The sequence below is a fragment of the Clavispora lusitaniae genome (assembly GCF_014636115.1).
Source record: "Clavispora lusitaniae strain FDAARGOS_655 chromosome Unknown tig00002663_pilon, whole genome shotgun sequence".
NCBI classification, from domain to species: Eukaryota; Fungi; Ascomycota; class Pichiomycetes; order Serinales; family Metschnikowiaceae; genus Clavispora; species Clavispora lusitaniae.
The window spans coordinates 502,774-517,806 of record NW_027093982.1 but is presented as its reverse complement, the minus strand read 5'-3'; the positions used below and the strand labels follow the sequence as shown (position 1 = coordinate 517,806).

General features: G+C 47.3%; 6 protein-coding genes across 6 annotated transcripts; 2 read left to right on the top strand and 4 right to left on the bottom strand. All coding sequences in view use genetic code 12, as the record gives it.

Moving 5' to 3' along the window:
- Positions 1-760: 760 nt before the first annotated feature.
- On the top strand, positions 761-1,816 carry MP65 (putative family 17 glucosidase; the record flags this gene model as incomplete). The annotated part of the gene is made up of 1 exon (XM_002617476.2): positions 761-1,816. One exon carries the CDS (start codon positions 761-763, stop codon positions 1,814-1,816), a length of 1,056 nt encoding a protein of 351 aa, XP_002617522.2.
- Positions 1,817-3,269: 1,453 nt separating this feature from the next.
- On the bottom strand, positions 3,270-5,120 carry RAP1 (DNA-binding transcription factor; the record flags this gene model as incomplete). The annotated part of the gene is made up of 1 exon (XM_002617477.2): positions 3,270-5,120. The coding sequence occupies one exon, from the start codon at positions 5,118-5,120 to the stop codon at positions 3,270-3,272; it is 1,851 nt and encodes a 616-aa protein (XP_002617523.1).
- A 659-nt stretch (positions 5,121-5,779) lies between these two features.
- FOB63_004869 (pyridoxine 4-dehydrogenase) lies at positions 5,780-6,820 on the top strand (the record flags this gene model as incomplete). The annotated part of the gene is made up of 1 exon (XM_002617478.2): positions 5,780-6,820. The coding sequence occupies one exon, from the start codon at positions 5,780-5,782 to the stop codon at positions 6,818-6,820; it is 1,041 nt and encodes a 346-aa protein (XP_002617524.2).
- Positions 6,821-7,232: 412 nt separating this feature from the next.
- On the bottom strand, positions 7,233-8,438 carry FOB63_004868 (putative serine/threonine-protein phosphatase; the record flags this gene model as incomplete). Its single annotated transcript, XM_002617479.2, has 1 exon — positions 7,233-8,438. One exon carries the CDS (start codon positions 8,436-8,438, stop codon positions 7,233-7,235), a length of 1,206 nt encoding a protein of 401 aa, XP_002617525.2.
- A 303-nt stretch (positions 8,439-8,741) lies between these two features.
- On the bottom strand, positions 8,742-10,943 carry GYP7 (Gyp7p; the record flags this gene model as incomplete). Its single annotated transcript, XM_002617480.2, has 1 exon — positions 8,742-10,943. The coding sequence occupies one exon, from the start codon at positions 10,941-10,943 to the stop codon at positions 8,742-8,744; it is 2,202 nt and encodes a 733-aa protein (XP_002617526.2).
- Positions 10,944-11,569: 626 nt separating this feature from the next.
- mtr4 (ATP-dependent RNA helicase) lies at positions 11,570-14,830 on the bottom strand (the record flags this gene model as incomplete). Its single annotated transcript, XM_002617481.2, has 1 exon — positions 11,570-14,830. The coding sequence occupies one exon, from the start codon at positions 14,828-14,830 to the stop codon at positions 11,570-11,572; it is 3,261 nt and encodes a 1,086-aa protein (XP_002617527.2).
- Positions 14,831-15,033: the final 203 nt, after the last annotated feature.

The following is a 15,033-nucleotide window of genomic DNA, read 5'->3' as shown; positions in this document are numbered from 1 at the left end:
CAAATTTTTTGGCCTGCGACATGAAACATACATCGCAGCAAGGGGGAACACACATTCTTCGACCAGATATGCGGTACTCGAAAAAGCTCCTGCCACAACTCCTACCAGCTCCTGCTGCACTATTGTCGTATCGGCTGCTGTGTCCCCTGCAAGTGATGGCTCCTTGACAGCGATTAGATGGCGCACAGGTGGAGTTACAGGAGGCATGCACGTAATTAGCCTGTTTTGGATACAGGAGCTGCGAACCTGAACCATGCGAGGTACATTGAATGCCACACGCAGAAACGAGAAAAAAGAAACGAGAAATGGAAGAAAAAAACCAAAAAAAAAAAAACAAAAAAAAACAAAATAAGAAATAGATTGTTCCCAGTGTATTCTGGCTGCCTCTGCCCCAAGCTCAATCCGTCGTGTCCCCACACCAACATCTATACCCAGTTGGAGTAGGCAAAACAGTCAAGAGCGCGCACCGCCAAGGCCTTGGGCCTGCACATGGCTCGACAAATCTCATCCTGCACTGGTTGCGGCAACGTCCGGAGAAGACAAAGCGTGGGGCCAGAACAACCGCGCGCAAATGCACGCTGCGAGCTTTCCGAGGGCAACGCGCGTCGGCGCCTGCGCGGACCGCCCCCTGCGGTGCAGGATGCCCGTGGTGCTTGTATAAAAAAACATCACCGGCCGCATCCTTGTTTCACCTCCAAGGTTATTCTTCTACAGTCGTTCCTTTCCCTCCCTAGAAAAACCTCGCCTTCGCTCTTTGATTATGTTGTTCAAATCGCTCGTTCTGGCTGCCTTGGCTGCCACCGCCTTGGCCCAGCCTGTCCAACAACACCAGCACCACCAGCACGCCAAAAAGGACCAAATCACCCAAACCGTGGTTGTCACCGCCGGCGCCCCTGCTCCTTCTTACGCTGCCGCCGTTGAGGTTTCCTCTGCCGCTGGCTCTGCTCCAGCTTCTGCTCCAGCTTCCTCTGGTGCTTCTCCTGTTGCTTCTGGCTCTTCGTCCAGTTCTTCTTCCTCTTCTAGTTCTTCTTCCGGCTCCGGCTCTTTCTCCGGCGCCGCCAAGGCCATCACCTACTCGCCATACGCCGACGATGGCTCCTGTAAGGACGCCGGCACCGTCAAGTCCGAGCTTTCCAAGCTTTCCGGCTTTGAGGTGATCAGAATCTACGGTGTCGACTGTAACCAGGTGCCAAACGTTTTGGCTGGTTTGTCCTCTGGCCAAAAGATCTTTGCCGGTATCTACAACACCGACAACATCTCTGGCGACATTGAGACCTTGGCCTCGGCCGTCAAGAACGCCGGTGGCTGGGACATTGTTGACACTGTCTCTGTCGGTAACGAGTTGGTGAACGGCGGCCAGGCCACCGTGTCGCAGGTTGCCGGCTACGTCAAGGAGGCCAGATCCGCCTTGTCCTCTGCTGGCTACAACGGCCCAGTTGTCGCTGTCGACACTTTTATTGCTGTCATCAACAACCCAGGTCTCTGTGACTGCTCCGACTACATGGCTGTCAACGCCCACCCATACTTTGACGGTGGTGTCACTGCCGAGGAGTCTGGTGAATGGGTTTTGCAGCAGTTGCAAAGAGTCTCTTCTGCTTGTGGTGGCAAGAAGGTTTTCATCACCGAGACCGGCTGGCCTACCCGCGGAAACAGCAACGGTAAGGCTGTTCCTTCTCAAAGCAACCAGGCTGCTGCTCTTTCTTCCATCTCCGAAACCTGCGGTAACGACGTCACTTTCTTCACTGCTTACAACGACATGTGGAAGCAGGACGGTTCTTGGGGTGTTGAGAAGTACTGGGGTATCTACTCTGAGTAAGCGTATTTACGGTTCCGGTACTTTTTTTCACTTGCATTCCGTTTGGTGTGTTTTATTCCCTTCTCTTGTGTGGGCGCACTGCGCTTCAATTTGATTCTTGCTTTCTTCTGTATGTGTAGTTTAACATTGAGCCTCCGCTTTTGGATGTGTGCGTTTTGGACATGTGCCCTTTTGGTAATGTGCGTTTGTTGACTTTTTTCTCTCTTTTTTGTCGATGCAGTTCTACCCTCGGTTTCCTGCAGACACCCGTGTTTTCCGATTGCCTCATTGCGCTATTAGCCGCCCGTGCATGCTCTGTGCATTCCTGTCAATGCAACTCATGTTAGCCCAGTTGAGCTGCCGACCGTGTTTATTTTCCGCTTTGAAATTCGTCAGCATCTTATACCAGGCCAGTGTCAGCTTTTTTTCTTTTTAAAATTTTCTCAAACTCAAACGGCAGCTTCATTTTGCTGTACCGACTTCACTTCAGTGTTGCAGATCTTGTCGTGTCGAGTCCCGTCTAACTTTATTCTAGCCGATAAGCGCATTCCATGCAGGAGGTTTCTTATAGGGGAGCCAAGAAGCCATTGCCGGAAGCGGAAACAACCACATGGCGTAAACTCGAGTAATTTATATATTTACAATTACTATACACAAACTGAAGATGATTATGACGACTAAGATAAGAGGGTTCAGCTTTGAATTTTCAAATATAAGATAGAATCTGAATTAAGGTGAGGTAAGGTGATTTAAGGTGTGATTTAAGGTGAGATTTAAGGTGAGATTTAAGGCGAGGTTAAGGTGAGATTATGGTGAGATTAACTGAAAAACTAAAGAATATATGATCGATTCCTCTTCGATCTACATTATAGGCGCAGCCAGCGTAATCGGATCACTAAAGGTAGTACTTTTTTCCAAAAATCAAATAATTTCTCTATATCAGCTAACCAGTCTTGGTGAGTCCCCTTAACACAAACGAACTAGCGACCACAAGGTTAGAGATAATTGTCAGTCTGAGATTTTTCCCTACACTAACATAAGATATGGAACCAACTACTTCAAGATATGGAACCTACTTCAAGATAGGAACCAATACTTCTATGGAACCAACAAATTCCAAGATATGGAAGATATAATCAGCTAAGCCGTAGGTCCGCCAGCTGATCTCTCGAAACTTTATATTTAGTTTGGTTTCTAGTATTCGGGTTGTACCGGAATCATAGATGAATTCTGTAGTCAGGTGAATAACATTAGCTTGTTGTGGATTTTCTAGTTGTTCGTAGACAATGCAATGGTGTTCAAATATAGATCACAAACCTAATTGTTCCGGCCATGCTACTGCTAGCTATTCTTGGATATCATTAGCAAAAGCTTGGTACGCCGTTGATTAAGTTAAAACTGCTACCGAAATGTGTACTCGTTCTTTCAGAACGACTACATGCCGCATCCTGCCAAAGCGTAAATTTCATAAACACTACTCGTCGAGCCCCAAGAACACACGCCGTTGCGCGATGCTCAGCTTGCTCTGGAATTGCAACTCACGCAAGTCGCCTTTCTCGAGACTCATATCATATTCCGGAATCCAAAACCCGTTTTGGTTGCGTGGGAACAACAAGTCCTCTGTCTGGATATGGTTATCGATTCCCTGGAGAAACTGAACCAAGAACTTGTGTGCATACCGCACATCGGCACCTGTCACTTTGAAAATGTGGCCCGTGAAACGCCTTTGCAATCCAATATTCTCGAACTCGCGGAAAATGTGGCCCATATCCTCTGGCCCCGACGAGCTCAACGTCTTTTGGATGAGAATCAAAATCTCGTGACCCTTGTGCGTGTAGAAGTTGTTGTTGAACAAGTCGTCCACGTCGGCGTCCTTAGGCAAGTACACGATTTCCTTAACAAAGGCATCCTGCGAGTCTGCCTCTGTCTTTAGCTCCAAATCAAAGTCATTGTCAGAGTGGCCACCGAGGTTTGGATGGATAGCTCCTACACCCGTGTTGACCATGTCATCTTCAATGTTGACCCGTCCAGCTTCTGCACCCACGTTACGAAGAGCCTCGTGGATGTTGGAGTTTTTCACCTCGCCAATCTCCTCATCCAAAGCGGACGCCTCGCGCGCAGAAACTGCCATATTGGCCACGGCCGCAGCAGCATTGGCATCCATCTGCGAATGTGGCATAGGGAGATGATGGTGGTGGTGGTGGTGACCAGAGTGACCAAGAAGATGCCCGTTCGTGGCAACCGCAGCTACGGCAGCAGCGGCAGCAACCTCTGCATCGTCCTGGACCTTCTTCATGCGGCGCACATTGTTTTCGATCTTCTTTTTCTCCTTGGAAGCGCGCGAGGTCAAGTTCTTCATCGGTTGTGGGCCCTCCTTCGAGTCCTTCTCACGCAAATAGTAGTCTCTGTACTTCTGCAAGCCGTACACGCGGGCGAACTTACGGTAACGGTCACGCCAACTCGAAGACGAGTGCTGTGGGTGAAGGCGTGCATACTCATCGAAGAATACTATCAGCACACTGAACTTGTTTTCGTTCAAAGGATACTCGTAGGAGCCGTCTGTGACTTTGAGCTGGTCTGCGTCCTGATTGGCCAAAACGTGGTCGATGATATCACGGCACAAGTTGTAGTCGTCCTCGGCAGTGAACCGGTTTTTGATTGTTTTCGCCGAGTTGGTGGGGATAGCAATCTGGCGACCCTCATGGTCAAGCACCAAGTTGTCGTATTCGTCTGTTTTCCAAACGTAATCCAAGCGATGCTCCAAATGCGCCCGGAACCGACTTCTCACAGAGTTTCCCGTGTGGCCCCGCAACAATTCGTGATGTGACAACTCTTCGAAAAACTTGTGTGACGTTCTGAACCGTGGCTTCAACCGCACCTGCTCCAAAATGTACTTGTCAGCCTCGGGCGTGAACTTTGTGGTTGTTTTGCTCATCTTCAGCTTCTTGGCTAAAGCATGCGCTACAGCATCGGCTGCCTCCATGCTCTCTTCGTATGGACTCATGCGTTTCTTGATCAATCCCGGCATGATCCGGTACTGGTCCATGAAACACATGGAGCCCTTTTTCAACGAGTCGTCGATGAAGCTAAACGACACGGTGGTACGGTCGTCCCACGCAAAGGAGCTCAACTGCACCACCAGGCGGTTTTCCAAGACGCGCTCATCTGTTTCCACTAAACCTCCGGCAGAATGGATTAACTTGATGTATTTATCTCGGTTTGGGTCCAACTGGTCAATGTAAAAGACCATGGGTTGGCCATTTGCCTCTGTGAAAATAGACAGGAGCACGCCTGGTGGTGCCATGACTTGGTTGTGGTCGGCCATGGTGTGTGGATGTTTTGATTTTTGGAATGTTCGGATGTTCAACTGATGAGTTCTGGGGGTGTGGGTTTTCGGGTGTTAGGAGGTTTTTATTGAGTGTTGACTTTGTTTTTTTTCTCCATCGCGGGGGGGACACAGAAAACCGTGCTGCATGCTGCACTTGCGGTGTGTACATCTGAGCACAGAGCTTTCTGGAAAAGTATAAGACGGTTATAGATCCTCGAATTTGGTTGAACTTGAGTGAAGCATTTTTATGAATTGAGCATTTCGTGAGCGGAGGTTCGACTGGAGTTTACTCAACACAAATGCTCATGCTTTTGGCGGCACTATGATCCACATATAATTGGTAGTTTCAATCTTCGGTGTAGTACTCCATTTTCCGAGAGTGTCATGCTTTTTGATTGGCCATTCGATTCTAGTCTATGGCAAAAAGTTAAAATCTTCATCATTAGGAGCCCTCCGTTTGCCACTGCGGACTTAACAACGGAGAAAAACCTTTTTTGGCAATGACGGAATCGAGAAGCCTATCATATGCAAGCTGGGTCCGTTCACAATAAGAGTTGCTGCACCTAGAACTTTACCATAGGGGTATAAAGAGACTGCTCCTCTTCCCAATTTTTGATCTCATTACATCAATTGCTCAGTCTATACCTCACTCAATCATGTCTTTAAAACCTGTTTCAATCCCTGGCACTTTCGGTTTCGGAACCATGTCTTTGACATGGACACCCAACCCCAAGCCATTCGAGGAAGCTTTCGAGTCAATCAAGTATTCCATGGATAAGTACAACATCCGTTTTCTTAATGGAGGTGACTTTTATGGACCAGACAACATCAACTTGAAACTCTTGCTGGAGTTCTGGAAGAAGTATGCTAAGGATTATCCCGACTTGGTCATCTCCATCAAGGGTGCCATCAACCCCACCACTTTGGCTCCTGACGGAAGCAAGGAGTCAATTTCCAAATCCGTTGAAAACATGATTTCCTTTTTCCCTAAAGAGAAGTCCAAGAGACCTGTTCTCATTTTTGAAATTGCCAGAGTTGACACAAATGTCCCATACGAAGAGACTATTGGCTATATCAAGGAGTATGTGGAAAAGGGTGCCATTGACGGAATTTCGCTTTCCGAAGTTGGTGTTGGATCCATTGCCAAGGCTGTTAAAGTTGCTCCGATCTCCTGTGTCGAGGTGGAGGTTTCTCTTATGTGCCAGGATGTCTTTGAAAATGGTGTTTTGAAGGAGCTTTCCGAAAAACAGATTCCAATCGTGGCTTACTCGCCATTGTGCAGAGGCTTCTTGACTGACAGAACCGCCAATGACTTGGATGCCTTTTTCAAATTGTGCCAAACGCCTGGAGATATTAGGGGCCACTTGGACCGTTTCTCTGCCGAAAACTTCCCCACAAACCTGAAAGTTGTCAAGAAGTTGCAGGAGTTTGCTCACAGTAAGAACACTACTTTGGAGTCCTTGGCCTTGTCATGGCTTGTTAGCGTCAGCGAACAAGAGGACTATGAGGGCATCAAGAAGGTTTGCAAGATTATCCCAATTCCAAGTGGTTCCACTGCCGACAAGATTGACAAGAACTTGGGCAACATCAACAAGTTATCTAAAGCTGACTTGAAGGAGATCAAAAACATCACCGACACAAACAAAGTTGTTGGCTACAGATACAACAAACATGCGGAGCACTTGAATTTTGCTTGAGTGATCACATTGATGGCGATATTCGGCTGTGCCAAATACGTTCAAATGTTTTGTCCTTTATATCATGTTTGTATTTTATATCATGTTTGAAAAACAAGCGATACCTTTTTAACAATTGTAGCTATATTCTGTACTGTGTGTAATATCAGACAGATTGAAGAGCCTAATGCATATTATTTATATAGTGAGCATGTCAAGATTTTTTTGCAGCCATCTTTTCTCACGCATATATGAATGTGCCCATGCCCACTCTTTTGAAAAGAAAATTAAAATTATAAGAGGGAAAGAAAAAAATGACTACTCATTTTTGCAAACAGCGCATCTCCGTTAAATGTCATGATAATGTACCGACACAAATAAATTAAATAAACACCTAGTGTATGTTGCAATTAAGGCACACAGCGAAAACCAATCAGCAATTGACAGAAACAACCTGCTCTTTATATAATACATGTCCCTTTGGTGTTTTCTCTTGCCAGATGACCATGGCTGAAAGTTGGTCGCCACGCACACAGCCAGAATCTAAGCCCTTGGCCCATTTCTTCAACTTGACTCCTCTGCGGGCATCGTGTCCATAGTATACAATGTACTCATGGTCCAAGGAACCCTCTTTCTGCTTTGCGTTCCAGACTTTGGACCAAGAAACGGCGTTCTTCTCATGGGGGTCGTCGGTTGTTTCGTTGAAGTGAGGCGCCAAGTAGGATCTCATTTCTAAACAGTCCATCGGCTCTTGCTCATTGAGATTGTCCAAAGCATCTAGCCTCAATCCGGCGTGCACAGCAAGACCATCTGCGTGCTTCCTTTTTCCATTGTTCCTTGAAGAGTGCAAAGGTACAGGACCAAGCTTCTTGATCAACAGACATTTGTTGATGTATGCAATGTGTTCTGGCTGCAACTTCTTGGCCAATAAGTACTCAGGGTCCTCAATAAAACCTGATGGAGACACCAGAAGGCTCCGGAAAGGAACTGTCGAGTTTTCCGCAACGAAGAATGGGCTATCCAAACCGTGAAACCTGGCATAGTTGTTCAAAACATAATACTCGTGGTTGCCCAAAATGCAGTCTGCGTTGTATTCGTCAAGCAATTCGAGAACACCAATCGAGTCTCTTCCTTTGGTGATGAAATCGCCCAACACAAGAAGATGGTCTTTCTCTTGGTTATACTTAATTTTGCCGAGGAGTTTCTTGAATTCTTTCAACTGGCCGTGAATATCGCCAACAAGAATAAGTCTCTCTTTCAGCTTTCCAATCTTCTTTCTCGAAGTTGTGGCCTCTGGTTCCTTTTCGTCATCACTTTCCTCATCGCCATTATCTGCGACTTTCCAGTCCCCTACGTTCCATTCGGCGGCTGTTTGCGGATCAACTGGATCTAACGAGACTGGCAAGTCTTGAACCATGACAATTCCCTCAAGGGGCCTCAGCTCGGGGATGAACATTTTCGGCAATAAAACGCAAAAGAGATAGACGAAAAAGATACTTGCAATGACGCTGATGGCTATGATCACACGCTTTGTCCTTTGAGAGAACAGCCATTCCTCCTCGTATACAATATCACCGTATTCGGTATCCCTTGCCGACGCATAGTTTGCCTCATTTCTCGACTTGAGAGGGTCACTCATGGCGAATTGTGGAAGAAAATAATCAAAGCCGGATAACTTGAACGGTTAAATAATCCAATGCAGTATGCAATGCATGTCTGCGTACAGGCGGTTTTTGATGGCTCTAGTAGTTATTAATGCCTCGTGCGTACTTAAATTTCATATGTCCTGCGTATGGGTTATATGAATGGCATATGTACTATTTTAGTGCATCCACTATATTACTTGTCTCAAAAGAGTAACCACGACCGACACCACGAATGGCATTATGAAAAGCTTAACCGTTTACATTTAAAAATTCCTAAATAACCCATGTGTATGGAACTAGCCACCACCAACTCCTTCAGGCCGCTCCACCTCCTTCTGGACCACAACCTCCTTTGAAAGAAGTTGCCGCAAATCGGGGTTCACTCTCACTTCGTAGAGGTCTTCTGTTTTACTCATGTTCTTCCGATCGATGAGGTCAATCATGCGTCTGAACCGCAAGAAAAGTAATTCTGCTCGTACTAATAAGTCATGGAGGTTCAATTTGCCCAGCAAATCGTTCATGTACTTCAAAACCTCATCGAACCGCTGCAAATTCTGGATGATAATGCGTTGGTTATCGCTTAAAACAGCTAGCGCGACGAAGAGGTGGTACTGACTAGAAAAATAGTCCGTCCATAAAACCTCCCAAAGTGTATTTACGTTTTCCCAGTCAAACTCACGCTTAAACCACACCAAAAGCATGCGGAAAAAGAAAAACAAATCAGTTGATTCACACTTGTCCAAATGGCGGAAGAGATCTGGAAGCATAAACTGCACAAGCTCGTTAAGCACAAGCATCTGCTTTTTCATTCCACTCTGATCCCTTACGAAATTTCTCTCCATTCTTTCCATGAAACCAGCAAAGGCCCAGAACGAGAGCACCTCATCCTGGAAAACAACATAGATGGGCGAAAGCAAGTCTGTCATTCCCTGGACGTAGCCCAAATTGACATTATATTCGTTAAAGGTAAGAAGAATCTCGCGCATCCGGAACAAGTGAACGTTTGTGATGTTGGCTAAGTCCCACTCTTCGTCGTCCTCGTCTGGTGTTTCTGGAGATGATTCTCTGCCTTGTGTGCCTTGTGTGGATGTGTTACGCTTCTTTTCGCTCTTAAAAATATCCAAGTGTCTGTCGTTGCGGTGGATGTCCTTCTCGATACGCACTTTCTGGTCCTTCCAAAATTCTGTCTGCCTCTTGTCATCGTCCTCAATCCAGCGTCGCTTATAATCGGCGTAGCTTGATTGCAAACTTTCGAAAGCAACCTCGCGTTCCTTCAAAGACGAATCCCACTCGAAAACCCCAAGTAAAAAGGGCCACGCAGACTTCCGCACATCCGGTTCAAGTCCACCATGAAAAACACGGCTTTTGACCTCTTCCACAGTTAAGATAAGGCGCCCATTATGGTCAAAGAAACCATCCCACTCTACTTGCGACACGGGTTTTCTCCGGGAGGCATTGCTAATTTCTTCGGGAGTCAAGAGATGATCATCGGGACCGAGTTCTTCGTTGATTCTGGCATAGACCGCATCTTCAAGCATGAAATTACGTTGAGATTGCTCTGCTTCTTCCTTAACCTGTGCGGCCCACTTTGCCAAATACACCCTGGCACTTTCAAAATCGTTGCTAATTTTTTGCACTTCTGGCTTGTTCAAAATCAGCTTGACAACAACCTGTGGGACGTGTTCATCCACGATATCCCGCACCTGGTTTTTAGTACGCAGCCCAAATGTGGCCACAGTTTCCAAAACCTTCCATTTAGCTGTGGCTAATAACTTACCCACGTCGGGCAATTTGAAGGGTTCAGTAGTCGGAACATTCCTTTCCGAGGATTTATCCTTGAGTGGAGCAAAATTACGGAGATCAGCCAGGGTGGGATCCACCAAGTACACCGAAGGTTCTACCGTAGACTGTTCCACATTTATAAGTTTTCCGAGCGCCAGTAAAAAATCCTGGCCACCCCAGTACATTGCACCATCCTCTCCAAAGGGATCAAACTTTTGATTCTTAAGTTTCTGTCTCTTCAATGTCAGAGGAGACTCGTCATCGTGGAAAAAAACCACCGGTAACTTTTCGCCAGACCTCATGTGGACCACAATTGATCCATACCACCAACCTAACGATGGCTTCCGAAACTGGATCAGATAAAGCGACGCAATTGGCACAGAAAAGGAGAACCCACCGGCGTAAGGCTTGCTAACTATCACAGCCTTTTTGGTCTTTTTCGAACTTTGGCCCGAAACCAGCAATGCTTCTAAGCCTGAAATCAAATCATCTGCCATATCAATCTCCTGGTACAGTTTAGTGTCTTCGTTGGAAATCACACACTCGGGCGAAAACGAAAGCAAGTAATCTTTCTTTGTGGAGGCGCCCCCAGGACGAGAAATCGAAAGGTAACCCGGGATATTGTCCCTTTTGGAGCTCGAAGGGTGTAGGTATGTCTTTGACTTCACATAGAGAAGTTCTGCCTGTGACAGAGACAACGAAGTCCTTCTGTCCATATCTTTGGATTTGTAGCGATATTGAGGAGTTTGAGATGTGCCTGTGCTATTGCAAAGTATGCGCCCCCGCACATGACGCAGAGAAGCGAAGATGCAGAACACAAGAACTGATTCCCATGGCGCAGAACGCAAGAACGAAAGAGGATTCAGAATTGCGTCAGAAACTTTGAAATGTTCGCCAGAATTCGTAAGATTTCTCACTAGGCCATTATGATATGAGAAGCAATGATGGCACACATCCCAAAGTTGTAGGTGATTGCATTCTCCGTTTAATTGCAAGGTAGCAATCAGAATACCAGAGACTTGGGAGTAATATGTACTCTACAGTGACCAGCCTTAGATGACATGATAGGTGAACCTTTTAAGAAAATTCTATTGCATGTACGGCAGATTAATCCTGAGCTTGAACATGCGAAGTAGGAACAGTGCAAGGCTCTTTAACCATGCAAGCTTAGGATCCAATTCTGCACTCTCGTCACATAGTTGTTCATCGGCATTGGCCAGTTTTATTGCCTCGCAAATCGCTAAATTATGCGTTGTTGGGGTTTTCGCATCTATTTGAAAATTACTATACAAGTGTCAATACCCAGACGTTGAACAGAGCAGGTCTGTCATATGCCATCAGCCTATAAGTACAACGAGCCAGCAGAAACAATGTCTCTGTGCACCAACTCAGCGGCTTTCTCCATCTTCTCCTGCAACTCGACGTTTCCAATTGTCTTGGCCGCAGCCTCCATCTGGCGGATCATCTCCTCCAATCTTCTGAAGGTTCTGATGAGCGAACCTTCATATACATCGGTCATTTTGCAAATTTGTGTGAAGCTGGCACCTTTACACCAGGCATATGTCACTTCCATAAGCTCGGGCCGGAACAGCTCCACATAGTCCTTCTCCACTACTTCGATCTTGCAATCCTTATACGTTTTCGCCAAGCGTGTGGCCATGTCTTGCATTGCCTTCAAAGGTTCCGCCAACTCAGGCTTGAGGCGCGGCACCTCTTTCGCCCGTTCTTGGAAAACAAAGCACGACAAGAGCGCTGCGCATTGTTCAGGGCCCAAGTTGTTGAAAGTACCGTTGAAGATGAGCTCCGTGAGCAAGAGCTCATCGCCTGTAGAGATCTCGCATGCAACACGGCCCTTCAACTCGATAATGTCGTTTGCCGTAACAAACGCAAGCTTACGCAAGACACGTTTGCGGTGACGCAAATCGTCAAGCTGGATCACCGCCTGCGCCTGGAGAATCTTCTCTTTGGTTTCTCTGATTTTGGCGTCAATATCCATCTTCTGCGAAAACTTGGCGTACAAGTCGGTAATGCGGTCCGACTCATGCAACGGGTTGCTGGCCAACTTTCCTTCCAACACGTCGATCTTGCGCAAGAGCATTTTGAAGTCTGGATCGTCGATTTTCATGCTGTCGACGGGGTTCATCAACGGAATTCCATCTGGCAATTTCTTGGGCAAATCTTTCAAGGTCCGCACCATGCTGCGCTTTGCCAGCGAGCTCTTAAAGTCTTCAGGGATTTTCAACCGCACGCTTGAGATCGCTTGAATGGAGTCCAATGTGATGGGGATGTATTCGGCCCTAGCCTTCTCGCCTTCTTGGGCTGGGCGGATTCCCTCAGGAAGATCAGGATTGAACGGCTTGATCAACCCCACAGGCGAATCCACAAACATCGTGCATACGAAAACACTCACAACGTACGATTCGTGATCCGTATACGTCTGCGATGGGTTTCTTTTGTTCGTTCTCTTCGAGAACGAAGCCACCATACCCCAACCATAATCGTGCTCTCCGACACGGATTTTAATCACACGGCCCGGTTGCAAGAAGGGCAAGATATGGCCTGGATGGGTCACCACCAGCCGCACATCTTCTTCATATGTCTTCAACTGCTTTTTCAAGTCGTAGTACTCTTTTACAAGGTACTCGTCGTCAACCTTGGTGCTGTTGTATTCCAAAGTCAATTTCTGGAGCTGCTGTTCCAACACCGGCACAGCAGAGGCATTCTGGAACTGGTAGAACGAGCTTTCCAACATAAACTCGGGCGAAATACCCTCCACACGCATCAAGTTCAAAATCATGTTGTAGCCCAAGTGAAAAGCCGAGTCCAAGCGGTCAGCCTGGCCCTTGACCATGCCCTTGGCCACCTGCGGCTCCATTTTCTCGTCGATCATCATAATGACAATTCCACGGTCATCCAAACCTCTCCGACCAGCACGTCCAGACATTTGAATGTACTCACCACCGGAAACCCAACGGAACCCTTTGCCGTCCCATTTACGCACAGAAGTGAACACGACAGTCTTAGCAGGCATGTTGAGACCGATGGAAAATGTTTCTGTGGCGAAAAGAACCTTGAGAAGACCCTCTTGGAACAAAATCTCGATGATCTCCTTGAGAATAGGCAAGAGACCCGAGTGATGAATGCCGATACCACGGCGCAACAATGGCAAGATGTTCTTGATTTGAGGGAGTTCGCGATCCCCCTCCGGAAGCAAGCTGATGGCATTGTCGAAGATCTTAGTAAGCGCACTGCGCTCGTCGTCGTTGTTGAAGTCCAATTTGGACATTTTGAGGGCAAGCGACTCGCAGTCACGCTTGGAAAACGAAAACACAATCACTGGGTTGTATCTCTTCATGTAGATCATCTTGACAATTTTGTAAATGTCACTTTTGCCGTCCTTGTTGCCTCCTTTGAAAGTCTGGCCGTTTTTCTTTCCCCGCAGCTCTGTCGCTGCTGGATCGTCGCCGATATTGTTGGAAATAGACGACATGGCCTTTTGAAAGTTTTCTTCACGGAAAGTGCCCATTTCGTCAACCACCAAGTGGATTCCGTCTCCCGCAGCTGGGAACAAATAGTGCTGCAACGGTGTGGGCCGGAAATCCGTGTACACAACGTGACACGGCTGGTTGTGGATTTTCACAATCCACTCGGCAAACTCCATCGCGTTGGGAATTGTCGCCGACAAAAAGACATGGTGCACCTTATCTGGGAGCAAGATGATGGTCTCTTCCCACACGACACCTCTGGACTTGTCTCGCATGTAATGGACCTCGTCGAAAATGACCCACGCCACTTCTCGCATCACCTCGGAACCACGGTACAACATGGATCTCAAAATCTCGGTGGTCATCACAAGACAACCGGCATCCGGGTTGATGGTGACATCTCCAGTCATCAAACCGACATCGCCGAACTCGGCCAAAAGCTCTCTGTACTTCTGGTTACTCAACGCCTTGATGGGCGAAGTGTAGATGACTCTCTGCTTGTCTCGAAGCGACTGGGCAATGGCGTATTCGGCCACCACAGTTTTTCCTGCCGACGTGTGGGCAGAGACCAACACAGACTCGTCCCTGTCGATGCACGAGATGGCCGTATCCTGGAACGGATCCAACGTGAACGGATACGTTCTAGCCTCGCTTTTCCTCTTGTGTTCTCCAATAGGAATGTATGGGTAATCAGGCGGAATGGCCACCTGGTGACGCACCTGGTGCTTCAACTTGAGCCCAGTCTTCTCGGTGTTTTCTGAAGGCGCCAACAATCCGCTCGACGGCGCCACCTCTCGCGACGCTTCGATTTCCGACGCATCTCGAACAACTGGAACCACTTTGGCGGGGGCAGTTGTTTGCTTTTTTATCGTGGGCTCTGGGTCGGGGGACGCGGCTCTTTTTCTTGTTTCCTTTTCTTGCTTAGGAGCTTCCGGCACCAGGGCTGGTGCCTCGGAAAAGACATCGAAAAGGTCGTCTCCGTCCATGGTTTGTGGTTGTGAATAGTGAATTTTTCGAGCGTGGAAGTGATGAGATGCACACCCGTACCTCCGGAATTTGGTGATGGTCTGGGAACTTGAAAACTTGGTGTCAAAGCAGACAGTGAGAAGGGAAAACAGACAATTAAGGGAAGATGGGAATGAGCTTTTTATCTGCAGAGGAAGAAAGCAAGGCCGGAAATGGGACGGTGGTGGATTGTAGTGGGGATGATGTTGGTGCTTTCTGCAGGAAGAAGGTCTGTAAATGTTGAATCTTAGTTTTATTCAGCAATCCGTCACTTTTAGTATTAGTTTGGAGCCCATCCTAGTCTTTTGTTTCCATA